The 17,925-nt window shown below is 36.1% G+C and overlaps 1 protein-coding gene across 1 annotated transcript; it reads left to right on the top strand.

Moving 5' to 3' along the window:
* Positions 1-191: 191 nt before the first annotated feature.
* On the top strand, positions 192-8,469 carry KCTD12 (potassium channel tetramerization domain containing 12). The gene has a single exon (XM_012546277.3). The coding sequence runs from the start codon at positions 508-510 to the stop codon at positions 1,501-1,503; it is 996 nt and encodes a 331-aa protein (XP_012401731.3). The 5' UTR covers positions 192-507; the 3' UTR covers positions 1,504-8,469.
* Positions 8,470-17,925: the final 9,456 nt, after the last annotated feature.

Genomic DNA, 17,925 nt, shown 5'->3' with positions numbered 1-17,925 from the left:
GGAGAAAGGCACAACGTCAGCGTTTAACATGCAAATATATTCCCCATCTTCCCCCTCCTCCTCCTCCGCGACAGCCTCCTCCTCCTCTCGTTCCCCCTCCCCCTGCCCTGAGAGTGAGGAGGGAGCCCTAGTCTCAGCTGCCTTCAGCTCGCTCCGCAGCTCAGCATCCACCCACGCCTCCTGGGAGTCGTGGCGGCCGCGGGCAGCTCTACATAAACACCGAGCGGGCTGCCGCTGCCCGGGACTCTCCCGCAGCCTCTGCGAGAGCTGGTGCGCTGGAGTCGCGCCGCGCAGCCCACGCCTGGGCGCACTAGCCGCGCGCTCTCCCTTACCTCCGCGGCTCGCTCTCTGCTTTGCGGGGCTGGGGCAGCAGCAGCAGCGGCAAGTCCTGTCTCTGGAAGGTGACTGCCCGAGACTCTCTCGGACGCCTCCTCCTCTTCCCTTGTCTGCTGTTTCTTGTTTCTCTTCCTCCTCCTCCTCCATCCCCATTCCTCCCGTGTCTTCTCGATGGCTCTGGCGGACAGCACACGTGGATTACCCAACGGAGGCGGCGGCGGCGGGGGCGGCAGCGGCTCTTCGTCGTCTTCTTCGGAGCCGCCTCTGTTTCCCGAGATCGTGGAACTGAACGTAGGGGGCCAGGTATATGTGACCCGGCGCTGCACCGTCGTGTCCGTGCCGGACTCGCTGCTTTGGCGTATGTTCTCGCAGCAGCAGCCGCAGGAGCTGGCCCGGGACAGCAAAGGACGCTTTTTTCTGGACCGGGACGGCTTTCTTTTCCGCTACATCTTGGATTACTTGCGGGACTTGCAGCTTGTGCTGCCCGATTACTTCCCCGAGCGCAGCCGGTTGCAGCGGGAGGCAGAGTACTTCCAGCTGCCCGAGCTCGTGCGCCGCCTCGGGGCTCCCCAGCAGCCCGGGCCGGGTCCCCCGCCGCCCCATTCTCGGCGAGGGGTGTACAAAGAGGGCTCCGTGGGGGGAGGAGGGGACGAGCTGTTGCCCCTGGGCTACTTGGATCCGGAGCAGCAAGAAGGCGCTTCGGCCGGGGCTCCCTCACCTACTCTGGAACTAGCTAGTCGCAGCCCATCTGGGGGCACCGGGGGACCGCTGCTCACTCCGTCCCAGTCCCTGGACGGCAGCCGGCGCTCCGGCTACATCACCATCGGCTACCGCGGCTCCTATACCATCGGGAGGGACGCGCAGGCGGATGCCAAGTTCCGGCGGGTGGCGAGGATCACGGTGTGTGGCAAGACATCTCTGGCCAAGGAAGTGTTCGGGGAGACCCTCAATGAGAGCCGAGACCCTGATCGGCCCCCCGAGCGCTACACGTCTCGCTACTACCTCAAGTTCAACTTTCTGGAGCAGGCCTTCGACAAGCTTTCCGAGTCCGGCTTCCACATGGTGGCCTGCAGCTCCACGGGCACCTGCGCCTTTGCCAGCAGCACAGACCAGAGTGAAGACAAGATCTGGACCAGCTACACCGAGTACGTCTTCTGCCGGGAATGAACCATTTGGACACCCTCCTTCTTTTAGCCATCCCTCCTCCCCCCTTCCCTGCATCCCTGAGGGATATTATTTTATCACTTCGCCCTCCACCTCCACAAACCTCCTTCGTTCTTCAGAGACACCTTCTGTTATGACTTCTTGTCTATAATAGCCCATCTTATTCTTTAACTTAGTTCCAGTCCTTGAACTTGAAGTTCAATTTTTTTCTTTGCTGATCTTTTAGCCCCGGTTCACAGCTCCTATCGAGAAGGGTTAAAAGGTCCATTTCTCTCCTTCCGCTTGGCTATCAGATTCCTCTGTCTCAGTACTATTCCGATCGCCACTCCCTCCCCCATCTTCTTTCCAGCCTATCTTAAAACCTGGATCAAGTGAGACAAGGTTATCACAAAACGGAAAACAACAACAACAAAAACCCTACCGAACCAAATACTTTGGACCTGACAACAACGCCTGGAACTGTTCAAACTCGTATGGGAAAGTATCCAGGTTGTTGGAGAAAGTAACATTCCTTGAAATTTTCTCAAGTGCTTGTGACTCATAGGTGGTCTAAAGGGTTCAGAATTGGTAATGTTAAAAGTCTGAGGAAAGTTGATGATTTTAAACCGTAATAGTGCAGCCACTTTTTGACTTCCTTTTAATGATAGATTTTCACTGGGTGCAAAGGCTGTTACAGACTGGGAGTAAGAGAGGCTGTACTGGAATTTGGGACATATTGGATACAATTGAATTACTCTAAATGAATAAAGTCTTTTAAAATGTTGAAGGTTAAAGTAAGAAAAGAACAAATGGCTACATTTTTAGTTCTCTCCATTTTCACGTAGAATAGTCTTTGCCAGCTACTTACACTTGCAGAAAGGGAGCTAGATGACTGCTTTGCTTCCTGAAGCTGACTTCCCTGGCCCTTCACCAAGAGCACTTTGCTCTACTTTAGTTAACATAGCAGTCATTATTGGCAACAGGGAGAAATATTGCTGCCACAGAAGACAATAAGTAAGCCCAAATCTGCAGCATTGCAAGAAATAATTTGACAGTGAGTTTAAAAAACAGTAGGATAGCCACTATTTTCAGTGGAAGACCCATGAATATGAAAAAAAGCACCAGGTGTGGATGGAGGGCTCTCTTTTTCTTCCAGCGGGAGGAGATTTGGTCCTTGCTTAGCTTTAACTAGCAAGTACATTGGGATTAGGGAGAAGAGCCCCTTGGTTTGGAATCTGAACATTTTTTCCCATCTGTTTAAGTACATGCATGATTTTGATGCCAAACAGTGCAGGAAAGCACATGCTCAGCAATTTATAAAGATGTTAAATAACATACAGTAAAACAACAGTTAGTGAAAAAAGTAGCTTATTAAGTTCATTCTGATTTCTAGCTTAGAATTTACTAGTACTTGTATGACCTAACCAAAGAACTACCCAGTAGGGTTTTAGTCTTTAAACTTTATTTCCTCATTCTGGAGAGGAATGCTAAATGAGAAATTTTAAAAATCCTCTTTTATTTGAGTAAAATATGTTTAATTTTGGTTACACATAGATTTAAGGCCACTTATTGTTATTTTCTAAAAGTCAAATGCTGTTTGACTGCTGTGTAAATCTGAAAACAGTATTTTTGCATTCTTCTCTCATCAAATTTGTTAGAAGAAAGGTGGAATCTATCCAGGTAATTCATTTGCAGAGAAATCTAAGTACCAAGTGCTGTCCAGTTGTAGAGACTTTTATAAAATGGAGTATTTTTAAAAGAAGGCAAATAAATGCTTAAAAGTTATTGGAGCAATAAAATGGTAACTTGAGGCTAGTGCAACAGAATATAGAATGAGACCTGGTTGCCTTATGCCTTTACTCTAAAATGAAATAAATCCCCTTTTGCATAGCCTATCTATGTTATAAGAGAAAGGAAACTGATCCTAGCTCCTGAGTATGTAAGATGTCATTCTCTGGAGATTTCCTGGCCTCCAGGTCTTTCTATTTTTTTGTTTGTTTCACTACTTTTCTTAGAAGTATCTTTTGAAAAGATTTTGTAAGAAGCAATTTTCAGGAAAACGTATTTAAATTTGTGCTTTTTTTTCTTTAATTCTTAAAAAAAACAAAACAAAATGAAGCTTGTACTGTATCTTATTATGCCCATTAATAGAATTAAGGATGGAAACAATTTTAATCTTAGATGATGTGTGACCCAATGTACATATAGAGTATGTGAATATTTTACATACATCTTTTAATTTTAAAATTCATATACTAATGCTATGAAATGTCATAAATTAGCCCAATCCCTTATATCATGTGCTGTATATACTAAGGTACCATATTCTGATCAGTTTCCTTATTCCCATTTTTGTGAAAAAATTGAGTATGAAAGAAATATAATTGTACAACTGAGTTTGGTCCACTATTATTTGCTTGAATCCTAGTCATCCCTAAATTTCTATTGATTTGATGCCATCTTAAAATTAAGTATTTCTATTTTTAATCTGCCACTTTTTTCTTCTTTTTGAAATGGGAATAGTGAGGGTTAGAGTTTTCTCTTAGAGTGTCTGCCTAGCAACAGGTTTGTTTTTTTTTTTTTTTCTTTCACAAAGAACTGTTTTTATGATAGAGTCATTGAATGACATAAAATGATAGGAATGAGTGATTATATAAGGAAAATAATTTCATTTCTCTTAGTATTTTAACTACTATCTCAGATTTGATAATTATTAAAATGTTAATCTCACTTCAGTCTGGAAGTAAGGTAGTATTGTTTATTCAGTGTCTAGTGGCCAGAGGTGAACACCACAAAAAAATTAGTTAAGGCCAAATTATATTTATTTATTGGTTCATTAGCCAAACATATCCAGAACTTAAGTTTTAGAGATTTATATCTGAAACTCAATTCAGGGGTCATTGGGTTCAACTCCTTCACTTTGTAGATCAGCAAACAGATCTAGAAAAGTGAAGTGATTGTATGGAGGTCTTTTGACTCCAAATACAGGGCGTTTCCATTATACTTATTTTTTCTTTTAAGGAGGACCTCAAGAGACGTATTTAACAATTGAAAGGATTAGTGGTTCTTAATGATTGAAAGATTCAGTGATTCTTATTTATGCCCACCTACCCATAAAAGTCCATCCAAATCATCCAGCAAACACTTTCCATAAGTACTAGGTTCTCATCTCTCAAACTCACATGCCTGTCTTTATAAATTTTGTGAATTTTTAATCTATTAAGTCTTTTGGTTGAATCTGATATTTTGTGTATCTTTTAGTTGGAGAACTAAGGATTCAGTAGTTAAGAGGAGTTGACTGTGCTTTTCTTAAAAAAATGGATCCCTTGCCCTTCAAGTTGGAACTAAGATGCCCTAAACCAGAACGTAACCTTTAATAAAGAAAACTGACAATTTTCTGGTGAAATTAGACTGTTTTGATATTCAACATAATTTTGGTAAAGAAGTTTACTCTGAGATCTGTGTTATTTGCTTCTCAAACCCTCTATTCACTTTGAATTGAGACTGTTAGCTGCATCTCCACAGATCAAAACAAATTGAGGGTTGGCAATTACCTGATAAATATTGACAATGTTGATAATTAATTTGGGCAATTCAGGCCTTACAAAAATACTTATGCCTAAACACCTTGGGAAAAATTGGGAAAGAGGAGAGAGGCAGGGACACTGATTGTCCAGGTAATGTTGGCCATTATAAAACTAGTTCAGATTAGATGAAGATTATTCATGTTGATCCATAAATTCTTTGATATCTGGAAGCACAACTTCTTAATCATTAGTTTTATTTAAAAATGAAAAGGTGATGGTGAGGCATCTTGAGTTCACTAGCGGTTAAAAAAAACAGGTACCATTATTATTAATACTGTTTTATCTCTTTTGAAACCATATGTTTGACAGGATATCTATTTTTATACATGTAGATTATGAGCCATATTCATCCTAGTTTTTAGACTGAATGGTGTAGAAAACAGAAATCCCTTGAGGATGTTAGTGACCAAATTAAATTTTTTCAATACTTACTTTACTCTTGTGTTTTATATTGGGTTGTATTTTGATTAAAGTGTTAAAAATCTAGAACACATTGTATTTGACATTATTGTGTTTATATCTCTAGCAAGGAAAAAACTTCTCAATTCCACATTCTTGCACAACATAGTATGTACATAACAGCTTCTCTGAAGAAATTCATTATTAGTTGAGGAATATTCACAATTGGTTTATTTTCAGGTAAACTCACAATATAAACTGCTAATGATCCAGTTTTCTTTAATGCAGGAAATTTTTATGGAGCTTGGATAAAGTACTTTTTTTGTGTAGTGCCTATACATGTCACTGAAATCATACTGAGTTCCCCTGTAAGAATAGATATTTTTCTAATCTTACAGAAAAAATCAGTACATTATTAATGGAAGTTATGATAATTTTTAGGAGAATATTGTCACATAGAAAAGTCTTGATGGAGAAGTATAAACTCATGAAAAGTTTCTTTTACAGGCAAAATTATTTTATTCAGTTGATTGAAAGTTTACTTTAATAACAGGCTATGGAGTATGAATGTATGTTGTGAACCTATTGAAGAAGATTCTTTGTCTTAGATTTTGGATAACTAGTCATTTATGATTATTAAAAGGGCTATTTTTCTTCACTCTGAGGACATTTAGATAGTGGATGACATTTCTTAGATGACTTGTTTGAATCTTTATTTTTTCAAAATAAGTCTGTTATATACGAAGTCCTTTTTGGTTTCCAAAAGTAATACTTCTGGCAAAACAACTTCTAGTAATTATAGACTAAAAGGTAGAGATTTTAATTCTATCCTGGGGTGTCCTGAAAACTTTTATTTTCAATATAGAATAGAGTATAAAATTTTGAGTAGGTAGAATATGGACAAGTGGATTTGTATCTTCAGCTAGGTCATATTTTCTAATAAGTATGGAGGTATAAGAACAATCATAATGTAAAATAATCCTGTTGCCTTTCTGACTTTAAAAGTAGTTGAAAGTTCCTCTATTTCTGTTTCAATACAAATAAAAAAAGATGCAAGACTCCATCATAGATGGTTATTTGAAAGAAGTCAATGATCATACATTATTTACATTCTTTTCATGTAGACTAATAATTTGATAAATTGAAGAATGCTCTGCTACTAATTAGCTATGTGAATTTGAGCAAATGATTTCACTTTTCTGGACCTCAGTTTCTTTATATTTAATGAAAAGTTTGGCTGGATGGTCTCTAAAGTAGCTTCCCAACTCCCTATCACTATAATTCTGTGAATAAAAGTTGCTGTTCTACTGTCAGCTGAACAATGTAAAATTCCCACACAGCAATTTTTTTATAGCTTTCAGTAGGTTATTTCAGGTTTTGAGATCTTTTCCCCTCCTCTTCTAAATTTTGTGGAAGTGGTATATGTCATTTAATATAAAATTTTAAATCATTATTGTGAACTAATCAGGAAACCAAGGAGGGGAAATTACCACTTCATTTGATAATAAACTGATTTAAAACCCTTCTCATTTGTAAAAAGTTATGGGGAAAAATTCTTAAGATGTCTCCTAAATGTTCTAGAGATTTTTATTTTCCATGTTCACAACTAGTTGTATAACATCCTCAATAGTGTTTCCCTTCTATTATTGTGGAGTAATAAATCCTTGATTATGTGACTTGTTATGTATTCTATTAAATGCTAAAAGCAAAATAATCATTCACTACTTTAATTATTCCTTCTGTTTATTGGGTATGAATTCATAGGAATCTTGTCTGATTTCAATTAAAAAAATTTCCTAAACAGTGGGAAAACTTCCCAAATTGTTATGGGAATAATGATGTGTTTGGTACTATCAAATGAACTTCTTATTATGTAATTGACCAGCTGTGCCAGGAAGTGAATAGATTCCTTCCCTTGATGAGTCTGTGCCCAAGAAGGCACAGAACATGGCTCAGAATGGAAAGAAAAATTCTGATTGGTGAATGTTTTTCTTTACCTCAGTTCTCTGTAGCATATGTACCTTTTTAGGAACATGGGGAATGTAGGTGGTGATGACAGCAGAACTGTGGATTAAAGCTGGTAGAGAAAAGGAAAAATATAAAGAAATATGTCTTAATTAAAATTGATATTTGAAAAGGTGAAGAGCAGAGATAGAGAAAGTGGTTAGCTCCATTTTTAAAATTGGGGGAATTTACTGCATGAACATCATTCACTGAGATCATGCAGTAAAATCCCCCAATATTATCTCAGAAGGAATTCTTTATCATTGTTTTCCAAATTGAGGGAATCAAAGAAGCTATTGCTAAGGGACCCCAAGTAGCTATTTGTGCCATAGAATTACAGCAGCAAATTTTGCTTTTTGAAGAGTATGAGTCAATTTTCCCCTACATCTCTTCTCTTCTAATATTTAATGCCTTCCAAGGTGAAAAAAAGACTTTTGGGTGCTTTCTGCCATTTAAAGGGAGACTGTGGTTTGTACAAACTGTGTAAGATGGTGGGACTGGGATGGAAAAAAAAATCTTGAACCATTTTAGGGAAGAGGCAAGTTTATAAAGTTGTGTGTAGATAATGCTTTAGGTTTTCATATTTTGAAGAGATTTCTTTTTAGAAATCTGCAAGCCCTTTATCACTTATATAAAAATCAATTTTTAAAGACTTTGTTGGAGTTCTAAGTTCTATTCTGATTCCTTATTGTGGTGGTCAATTGAGCCTAGGTTATCCAAGCCATGCCAGCAAAGTGTATGGAAAGTGATATAGGACCACTAATGTGTGATGTGTGAATGTATGTGTATGAATCCATATGAACACATAGATACATATGTGTGTGTGTGCAAGAACAGATTATTGCATTTCTTTTGTATGTGAAGTTTAATTGATAGTACAGAAAAAATTGTCAGGGAGCTTCATGATCTCTCTCTCTCTCTTATTCACATGGAATCTCCTACCTAAAAGTCTCCTAAATGTACCCTTTATTAAAAAAAAAAAAAAGGCCATTCTCATCTTCCTCACCTTTTGTTCCTCTTGTATTCTCTTTCTGTCCAGCCTATACTTATGCATAGATAAAAGAGAGACTACATGCATGGATTCCACTATTATAGCTGATGGACAGCAGTAATACTGCTCCATTTTCTGGTTTAGGCTAGTCATAGCTACTTTTGGTATATAGGTGAAATTCCATACGTAAGCAGGTAAAAGGGCATTGTGTTGAATATTCTTCTGTTGCTATGAGTAGTAACAGATTGTGAGTAACAGATTGATCACTAGACTTCTACCTGAAACTCTTCTAATTTCATATAGACCTTCCAAAGCTCACAGTCACAGTCTTTGAGGACACAGGGCCATTTCCACATAACCAGGAAATATCATGGAGGACTTCAAAAAATATATAAATCACAATAAAATAATAATATCAGTACCCTGCAGAAAATGGAATTTGTGGTTAACGACAGTTACTACATTAGGTCAGTTTTCTAAGTATTAAAATGACACATCCTATTTACTAGATGAAGAAATTGAAGTAAGAACTGCTATTGATTGAATGTAGTTATCCCAATATACAGAGAGGCTTGTTGAAGTAGTAGGAGGAAGGGAAGAAATAAGCATTTCTAGAGTACCTGCTATGTGCCAGGCACTGTACTAAACACTTTCCAATTATAGTGTATAGAAAGCTAGCCAGGAAGACTTGGGTGAAAGTCTAACACATGTTTTCTGTGTGAACCCCTAGGGAAATCACTTAATTTCTTACGTTCTGGGCAATTTTCTAAGATATAAGTTGTAGATAAAGTACCAATCTGTACTGGTGGAGTACGTTTCCTCATTTGAGAATTCCCTATCTCACCTCTCCCTTTCTCTTGTAAAACTTTCTATTTGTAGTTCTTTTAAAGCTTACTCCTCATTTTAAAAAAATCAATCATAAATCCTCTATCTTTTATCTCTTTATTTTTTGGAAGCCAAGTCAAAGCTAATTTCTATTTTAGGATGGATAAAAAGGTTCTTTTGGTCATTAGCTTTTTTCAGAATTCAAAGAACACAATGAATGAGTCATTTCAACTAGAGAAGAATGCCAAGGGCAAGAAGCTAGGAATTAGACTATACTTTACACTTTATTACTTGCCTTCTAACTCACTAAAATTAAAAACTTAATTTTAGTTTAGCCCTCACATATAATTCCTTTTTTCCCCCTGAGGCAATTGTGGTTAAGTGACATGACCAGGGTCACACAGCTAGGAAGTGTTGTGTCTGAGATCAAATTTGAACTCAGGTCCTCCTGATTTCAGGGACTATGCTCTATCCACTGCGCCACCTAACTGTGCCACCTATCTGCCCCCCTCACATATAATTCGTTGTCAAATTTAGATAGTAATACTTTATGCAGCATTTAGAAATTTAATTGTTTTATGCAATAACTTGTGTGTATCAACTTATTTTTTTCCTTGTGCAGTGGGAAGAATTTGGTTTATTGTGTGTACTATATATAATTTCAGAGAATTAGATATTGAATATTACCAACTTTGCTTTGTGCTAAGTAGATTTAATAAGTCAAAACTCATTCATAATTGCTTCCTCTAAATTCATATTTTGTGAAATTATAAGTATGGATTCAAAAAATTATTAATCTTCCATCTGACTTGAAAATCACTTGCTTTGATCAAACAAAACAAGTTTGATATTTTTTTTTCTGAATTATGATTAATTGGTTGGCAGCTGCTACAAGGCCTCATATGAATTTTTGTCCAAAAATATTTTCATTTTACAAAGGAACTCAAATTCACTGACAACACTGTTATAGACTTTCTACCGGGGTAACCATTTGATATGTGGTTTTGATGATCTTAACTAAAAATTTTCAAGAAACATTGTTAAAAACCATAGGAAAAGAATTTGACCTACCTAAAAAGTTGTAAATAATTCCCATATCAACAGCTGAGACTTGTGGACTTGTTAAATGAAGGCTCCAAAGGCTGTTTTCTTTATTTAAAAAAAAAAGTTCTTTTTGAGGAGGTTTTGACCTTATAATAGCTAATGTACTGTTTTTCTCTCTATTCAGAGGCTCACTCTTCATCACGTGATATTTTTCCCATTTGGGTCAGTCTGTTCAAAGTGTAAGTTCTATACATGAGCCAGTATCTGAAACACAGCTGTTAGGTCAAAGTTTAGGCCCACCAGCTTTGAGAGTGTTCCTTTTAAAGCATGAATAGCAAAAATACAATGAAACTTTATCCACACTAGTTTCCATCATAGAATGCTTAAAAACCTTCAATTCTCTAACAAAGTGCCATGAACAAGTAAGATATTATTATCAACATATCCAATTAAAAGTTTTTTTTTCTCAAGGTGTATTCATATGAAATTCGAAATTGTTGCATTGAGATTGTTATAAGGATTATCTGGGCAAAATAGGAGATTGAATTTTTGGAAGTAGCAAGGGGAAGGGCTTTCTTTTTTTATGGTTAATTTAAATTATTTAGACTTTTGTATCAATTGTCTACTTTACTTTGTATGCTCTAACACAGTTTATAATATAAATTTACCCAAAAGAAATTTTTCCTGCTAAAAAGAAACTGTTTATCCTGATAAAAGGAAATTGTTCATGAAGCTCTAGCACTTCTGGTGTGAGGGCTGCTCATTTACTTTTTAAAAAAAATATTATTATAGCTTTTTATTTACAAGATATATGCATGGATAATTTTTCAGCATTGACAATTGCAAAATCTTTTGTTCCAATTTTTCCCCTCCTTCCCTCCACCCCCTCCCCCAGATGGTGCTCATTTACTTTTGGTATCCATTTGTCATCAAACTTTCACCTATGGTTTCAAGAAGTTATGTCTTGCACCAGCCATACCCCAGTATAACTGTCTCAGCAGACTGTCTAAATCAGGTTGAGAGTAACTGACAGGTCTCAAGCCAGTTAATGAGGTAGGTGATTGTCTATCCCAAGCGAGTGAAGATTACCCAGAAGAATGGGCAAATGAGAACATTTTGTTCCAGTGGTCATGAAGGGGCTGTGGAGGATTTAGAGCTTAGTCAGACATCAAAGATTCCAAACTCATCCACTGTGTTCCTGTTCATCACCAGTCAGGTTGACTTTTGTCTTGCTATTGGACTTGATGACTCTAGAAGAGATTTTGAGGCTGACAACTTTGTGCAACTCTGCCTCACTTAAATCTAACTCACATACAAGTCAAGACATCACCTCTTTGAAAAATGAAGGATGGACAACAGGAATGCTCATTTTAATATCCCTGGTTAGTCTAAGGATATTCTTTCCTCCAAGACTAGTAGATGGAAATGGGAGCTAGAGAAAGGTAAAACACAGAATTACAGTTTCAAAGAAAATAGCATGAAATTTATTTATTCTTTCTTCCCTCTTACTCAGCTCTGCTAAGAGTGTATCTGAAAAAAAAAATCAAGGAAATAGGAACTTATTCATTCAATAAAAAATTTATTAAACTGCTTATTATGTGTTTGTCACTAAGATCTAAAGATACAAAAATACAACAGTTTGTGAAAAATGGAACCTATTGACTGGTCCTTGTCAATGAATCTAATTGTTTTGACTTAGTAGACATAAAACACTTTATTTTGTTTGAAAAAAAAACCTAACATTTTTCTTATTATATTTCATCTTTTGGTTTCTTAAAACTTTAAAAAATGAGTAGTTTCCTTCTCTTATCTAGTAGAGCAGTATTTATCAAAGCATTTTTCATAAATTCTAGTATTTCAGGAAGTATTTTTCCCCCCAAAGAGCATCTAAATCATTGGAACTTTGGCTAGGTGAGTATATTTGTTAGTGTCACTCCTATAGCCCCCAGACCTTGTCTCTAATACTGCAGAGAGGATTAAGCACTGAGTCACCACAAACAGTTTTCATTGTTTCATGAAGTTGAACAACACTGATTTTAGGGAATTTTATGTGAGGGAATTATAGCAGCAAGTGGTAATGGAAATTGAATGAATCACACTGGACTAAATTTTGGAGCTAGCTCAGTTCTGTTTCTATTCAATTATGAGTTTAGTACAATTTTTGTTTTATGAGAGAATTATTCAAATATGGGAATTGGAAGAAAACTTTACTGCATTGTTTAAAGTATTCCTGTTTGACTAGGGAGCTGGACTCCTTCTACCTGCTGCTCAGGGATCCTTAACCAAAAACCTAGGTTATGCTGATCAGAAACTCAGTCAGATCCAAAGATAGAATCAAGGAATTGTTTTTTTTTTTTTCCCCCTCACATTGCAAGCAACCTACTGAAAACTGATCCTACTGGTCAATCAGTTATTATTTATATTTTTCTTTGATTGAATACTGGCTCTCCAGTGGAGTAAGATACCTTTTCCCCTCCCTGGTTTCAGGTAATTATACTTACTTACTCTCTCCCTCCCAACTTGGAAAGTCCCTAATCTTACCTACAATTAGAAAGCAGATGATCTAATTTTGTATACTGATTGTTTTCTTTTAATTTTATTTCATTTTAATTTATTTATAAATTATGGCCAATTTATTAATTGGATTAAGAGACTTGTTTAGAGTCACAAAGCTAGGAAATAGTTAAGTATCTGAAGAAGGATTTGAACTCATCCTCTTGGACTCCAAGGTCCATGCTTTTTCCACTGCACCCTTTAGATGACCCTATTTTTTAAAAATGGGTCTTATTTGATTTTTTTAAAGCATGTAAAGTCTGTCTCCCTTTGTATTTGGGGTACAGTGTCAACACTAAGGGGCTTAGGCCTGGTTTGTTGGGCTTGTGTTGCTTAATAAATTAATATGCCAGGAAGTTTGAACTTTGGTTTTCTCAGTCATTTCAATTTTCATCTGAAACACCTATTAGTTTAGTGGTACTCATTGATTTTTAACTAGAAACGTACTTATTTATCTATTGAATGACAGAGCTTCTATAAAATGAGATTATTATTATAAAATAAGTAATACAAAATGATGGGAACTATATATTAATATGCATTTGCCTTGATATTTTAATTGAATCCATTATCTCATTGTTGGGCTTCAAACAGAAAATCTTGTGGTGTTGTCTTTGTCCAGGGTTCAGGCTGTTTCCAAATCAAGTAAAGGCATTTATTTTATTTTTTTTGCATTGATATATTATTTTATTTTATAGCTTTTTATTTACAAGATATATGCATAGGTAATTTTTCAGCATTGACAATTGCAAATCCTTTTATTCCAGCTTTTTCCCTCCTTCCCCCACCCCTTCCCCCAGATGGCAGGTTGACCAATACATGTTAAATATGTTAAAGTAAAAGTTAAATACAATATATGTATACATGTCCAAACAGTTAATTTGTACATTTTGAAATAGTGTACAATTAGCCTGTGAAGGAAATAAAAAATGCAGGTGGACAAAAATAGAGGGATTGGGAATTCTATGTAGTGGTTTATAGTCATCTCCCAGAGTTCTTTCCCTGGGTGTAGCTGGTTCAGTTCATTACTGCTCTATTGGAACTGATTTGGTTCATCTTCAGTGTTGAAGAGGGCCACGTCCATCAGAATTGATCATCATATAGTATTGTTGTTGAAGTAAATAATGATCTCCTGGTCCTGCTCGTTTCACTCAGCATCAGTTCATGTAAGCTCTCCAGGCCTTTCTGAAATCATTCTGTTGGTCATTTCTTACAGAACAATAATATTCCATAATATTCATATACCACAATTTATTCAGTCATTCTCCAATTGATGGGCATCTATTCAGTTTCCAGTTTCTAGCTACTACAAATAGGGCTGTCACAAACATCCTTGCACATGTAGGTCCCTTTCCCTTCTTTAAAATCTCTTTGGGATATAATCTCAGTACAAACACTGCTGGGTCAAAGGGTATGCACAGTTTGATAACTTTTTGAGCATCGTTCCAAATTGCTCTCCAGAATGGTTGGATGTATTCACAATTCCACCAACAATGTATCAGTGTCCCAGTTTTCCCACATCCCCTCCAGCATTCCGCATTATCTTTTCCTGTCATTCTAGCCAATCTGACAGGTGTGTAGTGGTATCTCAGAGTTGTCTTAATTTGCATTTCTCTGATTAATAATGACTTGGAGCATCTTTTCATATGGCTAGAAATAGTTTCAATTTCTTCATCTGAGAATTGTCTGTTCATATCCTTTGACCATTTATCAATTGGAGAATGGCTTGATTTCTTATAAATTAGAGTCAATTCTCTATATATTTTGGAGATGAGGCCTTTATCAGAACCTTTGATGTAAAAATGTTTTCCTAGTTTATTGTTTCCCTTCTAATCTTGTCAGCATTAGTTTTGTTTGTACAAAAACTTTTCAATTTGTATAATCAAATTTTTCTATTTTGTGATCATAATGATCTCTAGTTCTTCTTTGGTCATAAATTCCTTCCCCTTCCACAGGTCTGAGAGGTAAACTATCCTATGCTGTTCCAATTTATAATCTTATTGTAAAGGCATTTATTAAGATTAAGTGAGAATCATGCCCTCAGAGTGGGCTGTTCTTTTAGGAACCAACCAGGAGTTAGCAGGAGTCAGCCACCCAACAAAGCAAGACAAAAATATTTATAGAATCTGATTATATCATAAGATATTTAGATTTTGAGATTATAGGAGGAGTTTGCTACCATGGGAAGGTCCTAAAACCTTGATGGAACTGTACATGCGGTTACTCAGAATGCACACAGAAAAGCCACTTAGGGAGGTATTAATGTATTATAATCATATTATAATTATCCTGACTACATCATAAGTTCACCCAACAGGACAGCAAAAAAAAGGGCAAAATACAAGCATCATGTTGGGGAAAGATTAATTAAAGGTTGTGGTTTAGTGTCCTAGTCGACAGCCTGTTGGTGCTATGTTTTTCTTTGTTGTTTTCTATGGTACGTCTAGAATTGATGGATAATGGAGTTATAGACCATGTAGACCTGTGCCTGTCCCAGCCAGCTAGTGACTGAGGTTTTTTGGTGGGATTTGGGCTGGGGAAGCAACAAGCAGAATTCCATCCTCACTGGCACTGGTACTCCTTCTGTAAGTGTAGATTGTAATCCATCTATAAGTTCTCATCCTGTCCCATTCTTTTTTTTTTTTTTTGTTTATGCTTATCTATAAACTTTCCATAGAGGACCTATCCAATATGATGCTAACTTACCTCCTGGACTTTAAGAATTTTTTTGGGGGGTGGTTAATAATATTTTATTTTTCTAATTACGTGTAAAAATAGTTTTCAACATTCATTTAAAATAAGATTTTGAGTTTCAATTTTTCCTCCCTCTCTCCTCTCCCCCATCCCCAGGATAGCAAGCAATAAGGTACAGGGTATATAAAGAACAATACATATATAAAGATATATGTTATATAAAGATTATATAAAGATATTTCCTTATTAGTTAATGTTGTGAAGGAAAGAGAACAAGCAAAAGGCACAAAAAACAAACAAAAACCCCCAAAAAGTGAAAATAGCATGCCTTGATCTTCATTCAGATTCCACAGTTCCTTTCCTGAATGTGGCTAGCAATTTTTGTCATGAGTTTTTTGAAATTGTCTTGGATTATTGTATTGCTTCACATAATGTTGCTGTTACTGTATATATTGTTCTCTTGGTTCTGTTTACTTCATTCAGAATCAATTCATATAAGTTTTTCCAGGTTTTTCTGGAGCACAATAATATTCCATTACATTCATATACTATGACTTCTTCAGCCAATGCCCAGTTGATGGCCATTCCCTCAATTTCCAATTCTTTGCCACCACAAAAAGAGTGCTATAAATATTTTTGTACATGTGGGTCCTTTTCCCCTTTTTTTATGATTTCTTTAGGATACCAACTTAGTAATGATATTATTGGATCAAAAGGAATGCATTATTGCCGTTTGGATATAGTTCCAAATTGTTCTGGAATGTTTGGAATCAGTTCACACCTTTATCATGCATTAGCATTTCAATTTTTCTACATCTCCAACATTTATCATTTTCCTGACATCTCAGCTAATCTGAGAGGTATGAGGTGTTTCTTCAAATAGTTGTACAGTTGTTTTAATTTGCATATCTCTAATCAAGAGTGATTTAGAGCTTTTTTTTTCATAGGACTATAGCTTTAATTTCTTCATCTGAAAATTGCCTGTTCATATCCTTTGACTATCATTTGGGGAATGATTTGTAGTCTTATAAATTTGACTCAGTTCTCTCTATATTTTAGAAATGAGGCCTTTATCAGAAATATTTTCTCTAAAAATTCCTTCCTAACTTTCTGCTTTCCTTCTAATCTTGGTTGCATTGGTCTTATTTAATTAATTTAGTGTAATCAAAATTATCCATTCTGCATTTCATAATGACTTCCATTTCTTATTTGGTTGTGAATTCTTTCCTTCTACATAGATTTGACAGGTAAACTATTCCTTGCTTTCTTAATTTGCTTATGGTATTATCCTTTATGTCCAAATCATATACCCATTTTGACTTTGTCTTGGTATATGGTATTAGATGTTGACTTATGCCTACTTTCTGCTATACTATTTTTCAGTTTTCCCAGCATATAATGAGTTATGTCAGCAATGAGGACAGATAATGAGTTACTATTCCAAAAGCTGGAGTCTTTGGATTTATTAAACAGTAGATTACTATAACCATTAACTACTGTGTCTTGTGTATCTAATATATTTCACTGATCCACCACTCTATTTCTTACCTAGCAATAGTTTTGATGATAGCTGCTTTATTTTATAGTTTGAGATCTGGTATAGCTAGGTTTCCTTCCTTTGCATTTTTTCCATTAATTCCTTTGATATTCTTGATCTCTTGTTCTTCCAGATGAATTTTGATATTATTTTTTCTAGCCTTATAAAAGAATTTTTGGTAGTTTAATTAGTGTGGCACTGAATAAGTAAATTAATTGAGGTAGAATTGTCATTTTTGTTATATTAGCTCAGCCTGCTCATGAGCAATTGATATTTTTCTGATTGTTTAGATTTGACTTTATTTGTGTGAAAAATATTTTGTAATTATGCTCATATAGTTTTGGGGTTTATTTTGGCAAGTAGACTGGCAAATATTTTATTTTGTCTACATTTATTTATTTTATTATAGCTTCTTATTTACAAGATATATGCATGGGTAATTTTTCAGCATTGACAATTGCAAAACCTTTTGTTTCAACTTTTCCCCTCTTTCCCCCCACCCCTTCCCCTAGATGGCAGGTTGACCAATACATGTTAAATATGTTAAAGTATAAATTAAATACAATATATGTATACATGTCCAAATAGTTATTTTGCTGTACAAAAAGAATCTTTGAAATGTTGTACAATTAGCCTAAGGAATAAAAAATGAAGGCGGACAAAAATAGAGGGATTGGGAATTCTATGTAGTAGTTCATAATCATCTCCCAGAGTTCTTTTCTGGGTATAGCTGGTTCAATTCATTACTACTCTATTGGAACCTACATTTATTTTCAATGGAATTTTCTTTTCCATCTCTTCTTGTTGAGCTT

Source organism: Sarcophilus harrisii, chromosome 3 (assembly GCF_902635505.1).
Source record: "Sarcophilus harrisii chromosome 3, mSarHar1.11, whole genome shotgun sequence".
NCBI classification, from domain to species: domain Eukaryota; kingdom Metazoa; phylum Chordata; class Mammalia; order Dasyuromorphia; family Dasyuridae; genus Sarcophilus; species Sarcophilus harrisii.
Note: the sequence above shows the minus strand (reverse complement) of the source record. Positions and strands in the feature narration are given on the sequence as shown.